The following is an 8344-nucleotide window of genomic DNA, read 5'->3' as shown; positions in this document are numbered from 1 at the left end:
TCTATTTCCTCTCTTGTTCTTCCTTATGGCCGGCCAGCACTCAAAATTTGGGTTTAAATGGGCTGACTTTTCATTAAAATAATATTATTTCATTAAAAAATGCCACATGTCACTTTCCCATTGGCCCATTTTTAAAATTTCATCCATTTGTTTCCAAATTTTCACCATACACTTGTCTCATATATTCATAGCTTAGATAAAATTCTCAGACTCATCCAAAGTCTCGGTGGAGTAATTTTTGAAATTTACACTTTTACCCCCGTAAAAGTCAAAAATTACATTTTTGCCCCAAAAATTGAAAAATTGCCCATAGACATATTTTTCATCCCTTATACTCATACCATTCTCCAATTTGTCAAATTTGATCTAAATTCTCTCAAAATCTCAAATTTTGTCCGTGGGTGGCAACATTACGATTTTGCCCCTACACTCCAAAAATCACCAGAATTAAACTTTTTCACTTCCTATCATTAAATTATACTCCAAATAGTTAATCTTGATCAAAAATTTCACTCCATGATCAAATTATTATCTTAGGTGGCAAAATGACGATTTTGCCCTTGAATATCAAAATTTCTAATTTTACCCCAAATGAACCCTCGAACTCCGAACAATCATTTTTAGTCATTCCTGGACTATAAAATATTAAATTTCATCCTACAATTCCTATTTGAACTAGTTCGAGGTTAAATCAATTTAAGTGTACCGTTAGGTACAATATCAGGTTTCGTCTATTCTTTAGTGCTTTTCTAGCGTAATAACATGCTACTCAAAGCATGTATGTCATGACATGTATTTTATAGAGTCGGGTTTTACATTAGTTTTGTATGGTCAGGATTAACGACAAGGACACCTTGGGAGATTTGAAAATAATGTCCATTGGGACCAATGAGCTGAAATGCTATTTGGCATGCATTGAATTATTAAAGTTATGAGTGGCTTTGAAAATAAGCCTTTGATTGTTTGAGTCCTCAACGGAAATATGTTAAAGAATATAGTCCAGCAAGGATTTTCATTGAGAAGGTTGATTTAGAACAAGTAGACTAAAGTACATAATTGTGTTCTTGCGAGGAATGACCTTCCTATGTTAAAGTACAAGGAACGATTTTCATGGTGGTATTTTATATTCGAAGACCTCAAGTATGGATTCAATTCTAGAGGATTTTGAGAAATTTACAATAATAGATGGTGTTATTAATTGATGGCCATAAATTTGTCATGGTATGATGCATAGGTTGCGAAGCATAACTATATTAATGTAAGTGGTGTTTCTGGAAATATTAAAAGGTCAATATAGATGATTATTGATGGTACGAATGGTTATAAGGCGTGTTATCAAATATTTTCTATTATATTATGGAAATCTAGATTTCAACATTTGTACAATGAAACTATGTTGGACGAAATGATCTTGTCTTGATTCCAGATCTTTGGTGGACGTAAGAGTACATGCTATGACATTGTGGATCTGTCTATAAGAAAAAAGAAGTTGTTATAATGTGTAAATCAAAATCCTCTAGATAATAAAGTTTCAATACAAATTTTGGATGGATATTTCTAGCAAAATTATGATAATACAATAAAGATTAATATATATAAAAAACAATTCTTGATTTTTGATAGCATGTTGGGAAAATTAAGAAGATCTTTCTTTGAATAAAAATTTCTCAACTTTTGCTAGCATGTTGGGAAAATTGAGGAAAAACTCTTTCTAAAATTTTTGAGTTTTCTCCTGCACATTGAAAAAATTTAGAAAAGATTTTCATACTCGATTTTCATCAGCACATTGGGAAACTCAAGAATAGTTTTCTTTTAATAAAATTTTCACGGTTTCCACCAACATGTTGAGAAAATTGAGAAAACATTATTTTTGGATTTTCGCCAAAACGATGGAAAAATTAAAAAGAAAAAAGGTTCTCATGAAATTTCTCGATTTTTGTCAACATGTTGGGAAAGTCAGGATGAGTTTTTCCAGTAAAATTTCTCAATTTTCACCAACACTTTTGGAAAATTGAGGAAAGTTTTCTCTCAACTTTTTGAATTCCTTTTTCATAAAAAAGGTGTATACAAATTAATGATTAAGAAAAATAAAATAAAATACGGAATTAGAATTTAATAAAGCTAAAAGATAACACGTGATTAATTTGGTGTCATTACTCAAATGGGCATTGCAATGGTGTGCTAATACATTCCTCACATATACTTATGCTCCTGTACCTAATCGATTTCGTAAGTCAGAACTTATTCTTTTTAATAAATCTAAGTTAAGCCTAATACTTCATTAGAAAAAATAGATTCATTTAGGTGATTAATCGCACTTAAACAACAAATATTGATGACAACTCCTTTTATATCTAACGATTGAGTTTACGGACTCATGTTATCATAAGTACAATAATGAATATATTGTTATATGTTTCTATCTTTGCACAATGTATGCAACACTTAAAATTGATAACAACAAATTTACGTTATGTACGACAGCCAATAATATTTTTGAATTAATCATTCAGTTATAGCAATATAACAAATTATAGTAATTTTGTTATTAAATGCGCATTTACGCAACCATTACAGAAGCATCGGTTGCAAGTATTACTTTCCCATGCAAGCATGCCCCTAACACATTACAAAATTTTTAGTTGTTCCTTTCCTTCCTTTTTTTTCTTCAACTCCTTTGAAATTAAGCTACTTTCGTTATAACACATTCCGAAATAACTTTCACAATTCTTATTTTTATTTACCTTTAATTTCACAATTTTTTATCATCTATTCACAAATATTAACACCAACTATTTATAAAAGTTGGCAAATCCAATGTATTTTGTAAATAAATACCGCTTTTGTTGAAAATTATTTATAAAATTTTATAAATTTGCTGCATAACCTATGTCTTCCGCTAGTCATTATTATTATAATTCTCATAAATATAATAAAAATATATTCATAATGCATTAACGTGCAAAATTGACCATATACTAGTTATTATTAAAATAAGCAAAACGAAAAAAGATCCAATAACTACTACAAAATTGAGTTTTAATCACATTTCTTTAAGTAATATACGTATTTCTTTTTTTTTTGTAGTGAAATCTTAAAAAGTGCAGTTATTTAAACTTTTAGTTTCACTTTTTTTTCACATTTAGTAGCAATATAAAAAAATGCAATTTTTACTAATGTATGTAATTTTTATGGTTATATTTTATTCATAATGCATCTAAAAATTTATATAGTGGAGTCAAATATACAAAAATATTCTAAAAGGTATAAAAAAGAGTGTTATTAAAAATATTTTTAACAGCACATTTTAAAAATGTATTATCTTTAAGTCAAATTTGTTATAATGAATAGAAATAAAGATAAAAAATCAAGCACATTTGTCACTTTTAAATCAAATATCTCATGTCAAGACATGAGATAAAATTCTAATGAACAACGAGTTGCAAAGTAACAGCTTAGTTAAACGAGTTGCAAAACTTTATTAACAGCTGTTAAAATTTGGAATCAAACAATGTTGTGCCAAATTTGTCAAATTCTAACAGCCTATTTTTTGTTCTTTAAGGATAAAGAATCAAGACTTGACTGCAAACAGTTCAAACGTGTTTTTGAGTTCAAGTGTCTTCGCAACCACCTGCACCTTTTTGACCATGGAGTTGTGAAAATGAGACAATGAAATTCATTTTGATTTGCTGATGTGCAAAGCTTGCTGCATGATGCATGTTGTCTCAAAACAAGACAAGTTGTACTTTTGAATACTGTATGCCAATTATTATTAAAATAAGTAGAAAAGGAATAACGATCCAACAGAAATAAAGAAATAAAATCAAGCACATTTATCACGTCTAAATCATGAATCTCGAGTCAGGACATGAGATAAATTGAATTCTAAAGCAGAACAAGTTGCAAAATTTGTCAGCTGTTAAAATTTGGAATCAAGCGATATGCTTTGCCAACTTTGTCAAAATTTAGAAGCTGATCAAATTTTCGTTTGTTATACTAAATGACTATAAATATGGCAAACAGATGTGAGATGCATATCCATTTGTTCCTCCTTAAATTTTGTAGATGATCCTGGGCTCGTTCGGCACTCCAGTGTGTAATTACACCTTTGTTAATTAAAGTAGCAAAGGTCGGGGGAAAGATTAATTAAGCAGGCATGGACATTGCTTTTTTGATGCCATACTTAGTCCACTTTGTAGTTTTGTACGTGTCTGTTGGTGTCATCTACTTGGTTTACAAGTACAAATCCAGGGCCGCCACCCCCAAGCTGCCTCCGGGTAGAAAGGGTCTCCCATACATTGGCGAAACCTTGGACTATGTGCTGGCTTCAAGAAGGGGAACTCCTGAGAAATTCGTAACTGACAGAAATACCAAATATTCATCCGATGTGTTCCGTACATCATTGCTAGGAGAGGACATGGCTGTCTTTTGCGGTGCTGCTGGCAACAAGTTCCTCTTCTCTGGCCAAAACAAATATGTTACATCGTGGTGGCCGCGTCCCATGAAGAAAGCTTTTTTGGATCCATCTAGTGTTGATAATTCTTCCGCAGAAGAATCCACTAAACTTCGGGCCTACCTGCCTTCTTTGCTCAAGCCAGAGTCCCTTCAACATTACGTACCCGTCATGGATAGAATGGCAAAGGAGCACCTAGACCAACATTGGTCCCCCTATAATCAAGTCCAAGTTTTCCCGCTTTCCAAGAAGTACACCTTTTCACTCGCCTGTCGTCTATTCATGAGTGTTCGAGATCGGGAGGAGATAGAAAAATTTGCCAAGCCTTTTTCTATTGCCACTGCTGGTCTCGTATCCGTGCCCATTGATCTTCCGGGAACAACATTCAATCGCGCCGTGAAAGCAGGCAGAGTGATTCGCCAAGAGCTTTTTGCCCTCATTACCAAGAAGAAAAACGAGCTGTTGGAGAAAAGGAGAACGGTTGCTTCAGACTTGGTGGATAACATGCTGCTGGACGGTATGACTGAGATAGAGATCGGCAACAAGATTGTAGGCTTCTTTATTGCAAGTCATGACACAACAAGTACCGCAATCACCTTCACTGTTAGCTATCTTTCTGACTATCCTGACGTATATAACAAGGTGTTGGAAGGTATGTAAATTAGTCGGTCATTAATTTGGATTTTAGCACCAGGAGGCTCGTGGACTCCTATCATTTTCTAATATATTTAAAATTTCTATCGGGCAATTAATTAATGTTTCATCTTGTTTGGTTAATTGCAGAACAAATGGATATTTTAAGGTCCAAAGGGCCTGAAGAACCATTGAGATGGGAAGATATTCAGAAGATGAAGTACACTTGGTGCGTGGCATGCGAAGCAATGAGGCTGGCACCACCTGCTAATGGAGCTTTTAGAGAGGCCATCACCGACTTTACTTACGCAGGTTATACGATTCCAAAAGGATGGAAGGTAAGGACTCTATGTTTTCATTGCAAAAATCATCATGTCATTGTCATTTTTTTGTAGTTTTAAAGAATCATTCCGTCCTAGCTCGCTACCTACCTACCAATAAATACTTACCCAGCCCTTATTTGTTTTCTTTATTGCTTCAGGCCTTCTGGACTGTCCATTCAACACACAAGAATCCCAACGACTTCCCAGATCCAGAGAAGTTTGATCCTTCAAGGTTTGAAGGAAATGGTCCTGCACCCTACACATTTGTTCCATTTGGTGGAGGTCCTCGTATGTGCCCTGGGAAGGAGTATGCACGACTGGAAATCCTCACTTTCATACACAACCTGGTCACCAAATTCAAATGGGAGAAACTGAATCCCAATGAGAAGATTTCCTACATTCCTTCACCCATTCCAGAGGAGGGTCTGCCCATCAAGCTCCAAGCCGCATGAGCATCAAGGCTGACGCATTAAATAGAATAAATTAGTCTTTGGTGTCTCTTCCATTCTCATAAGCATGCAATTTCCATATCTATGCATTGTACGATAGGTTTTTAAAATAAGTTGAACTGTCATCTTATTTCAGTCGTTTCTATAATTGATATATTCTTTAGTCTAATCCCATGCCCCAAGTTTAATTAGATTTGCAAAAGGCTTCCAATAGCAACACCCTTTCCTCATCGACGAGAAGTTGTTAAAATTTTATTATATAACATATTTATATCAACCTTAATAAATTACTACTATTAATTTTAAGAAATAAGAACTGAATAACTATAACTCTACACTTAATATCTCATCAACTATTAGATTAATTTTTCTATAATTTTACCAAATAATTTATGAGTATATCAAATATGTTATAAATAAAGGATAAAGTCCACATAAACTCTTATGATATGACATTTTTTCACATAGCACACTGAGATTATTTTTTGTTTCATATAAAACCTTATGTCTTACATCAGACCTGTTCTTTCTCTCATCAAGAGGTGGGAATGGATTTTATTTCCAGTCCAAGCCAAATAGATCTTTCTTATAGACTTTTTACTTTCTCATCAAGGGGCGTGGTTGTAAAATACTGTGTCCCCATTTCATGAATTTAATTATATTTTCTTTTGTGTATAAAATACTTAATTGACTTGTTGGACAAAAGTGAGAAGATGAGGAGAGAGAAAAATTATAAAAGAAATCCAAAAAATGGTTAAATCTTTTATTTTGATTAAACAAATGAAAAACAAAAGAATCATAAACGAAAGGTTCTTATTATCTATTTCCAAAAAATTAACTAAAACTTTAACATCGTTACTCCTTTTGGAAATAAAAGTAAAATATAATGTTTTATATGGAACAAAAATAACCTTATGGTCTTACGTGAGAAAATACCCTATCACAAGTGGTCTATATGGAGTTTACCTTTTATTTATTTATATCATATTTGATAACATTATAGAAAAACTATTCTAATAGTTGACGAGCTATTAAGTGGGGAGTTATAGTTCTTTAGTTCCTTGTTTGCCAAAATTAATCTAGGCTAAATGTGATAAAAATGTTTAAAACTTATATTTGTTATACCTCTATCAAAAAGATAAAATATTTTAACTCCACCAATGAGGTAGTGATCTTAAAACCAATAAGTGGGTGTAGTGTAAGAGATGCATACATTGAGCAAGATCTATTTAAAGAGCACCATATAAGCTTGTCATCAATAATTAAAAGGAGCTCTATTACAAGTTATTAATTGCCCTTAGACTTGATAGATCAATATGTTTTATTTAATATCTGCATGACTTTAATGTTGTCAATAGGTATTGCTAAATTTAAAGGCTATACTCTGGTACATCGCGTTATATACATGCTAAATAAATTATATTGGATACTCAATAAAGGATTCACCATCTATTGAAAAAGATATTCAAGTGATTTTTATAAGATTGATGGACTCAAAAAATCTGGTCAGTGTGACTTCTAGAAAATGTTTTCAAATTATATTATTTATATTAATATCTTAAGAGTTTTTGAAGAAAATTATTTTTCAAACTCCAACAAGATTTAAAATCATGAATTGGCACTGACATGAGTTAGATGTGACAGTGAAAATTATTTATCTATAAAGTCCATGAGGAATATGGCATGGTGAAAGGGTTTATTAGTAAACATTGTAATGAAAATGATCTCATTGATAATTCTTTTCTCTATAGAGGTCAGTTGTAATGTGCCGATAAACATTATTATAATTAGTGGGTAATTAAGGTTTCTTGATTAATTTAAAAAAATAAAATGATAATATTAGATTGAATGAAATTTCAAGTAAAATATTAGTCATGAGATGGCTTAGACTAGGGCCTATAGTTGTAAAGAGAAATCACTAAAGATCCCATACATTTTTTTCTTTTAGGTTTTATATATAAATCTTGTTTGATTATGGATTGGGCCTAGAGGATCCAAGGCCATTAGTACATCTATATGGGCAAGGTTTGCTACTTAGTTGTTGTGAAACCCCTCACTTTAGATGTGTATAGAAAAGTAAATCCTACTTGGTGAACAATTAAATTGTGTTTTTAGTCTAAAGATTTTTGAAAACTTTATTTAAAAAAGCTCAAATTTCAAGTTTACAAGTGTATATTTTCATAGGAGAGAGATGTAGCCAAAACGGATGTGTTTTCAAATTAAATTTTACATTTTAGAATAGAAGTATCAATACCCAAAGAACAAGTATTGATACTTGCTGCCCAAAAAACTTTTAAAATGATTTTGAAGAACAAGTATCAATACCTAATGAGCAAGTACTGATGCTTGAGACCCAGAAACTCAAGTATGAATACCTCACCCAAAAGTATCGATACTTGTTGTTGTTTACCTAAAAATAAAAAGGGGCAAAACAATATTTTCTACTCAAAAACTTTCTTTTATAGGTTTTTTGTCATTTTTTGCAG

The 8344-nt window shown here is 32.0% G+C and overlaps 1 protein-coding gene across 1 annotated transcript; it reads left to right on the top strand.

Moving 5' to 3' along the window:
* LOC18593052 (beta-amyrin 28-oxidase) lies at window positions 4078–6027 on the top strand. Its single transcript, XM_018125629.1, has 3 exons — window positions 4078–5105; window positions 5237–5424; window positions 5568–6027. Exons 1-3 carry the CDS (start codon window positions 4157–4159, stop codon window positions 5859–5861), a joined length of 1431 nt encoding a protein of 476 aa, XP_017981118.1. The 5' UTR covers window positions 4078–4156; the 3' UTR covers window positions 5862–6027.

This window comes from Theobroma cacao, chromosome 8, assembly GCF_000208745.1.
Source record: "Theobroma cacao cultivar B97-61/B2 chromosome 8, Criollo_cocoa_genome_V2, whole genome shotgun sequence".
Lineage (NCBI taxonomy): Eukaryota > Viridiplantae > Streptophyta > Magnoliopsida > Malvales > Malvaceae > Theobroma > Theobroma cacao.
This window is presented reverse-complemented; position numbering and strand designations above follow the sequence as displayed.

Excerpts from the sequence above, each read along its gene's own strand:
- LOC18593052 (XM_018125629.1), top strand. The coding sequence starts at position 4,157 with ATGGACATTGCTTTTTTGATGCCATACTTAGTCCACTTTGTAGTTTTG. Across the intron at positions 5,106-5,236 it reads ATATAACAAGGTGTTGGAAG|AACAAATGGATATTTTAAGG; the intron begins GTATGTAAATTA and ends GGTTAATTGCAG. Across the intron at positions 5,425-5,567 it reads CGATTCCAAAAGGATGGAAG|GCCTTCTGGACTGTCCATTC; the intron begins GTAAGGACTCTA and ends TTATTGCTTCAG.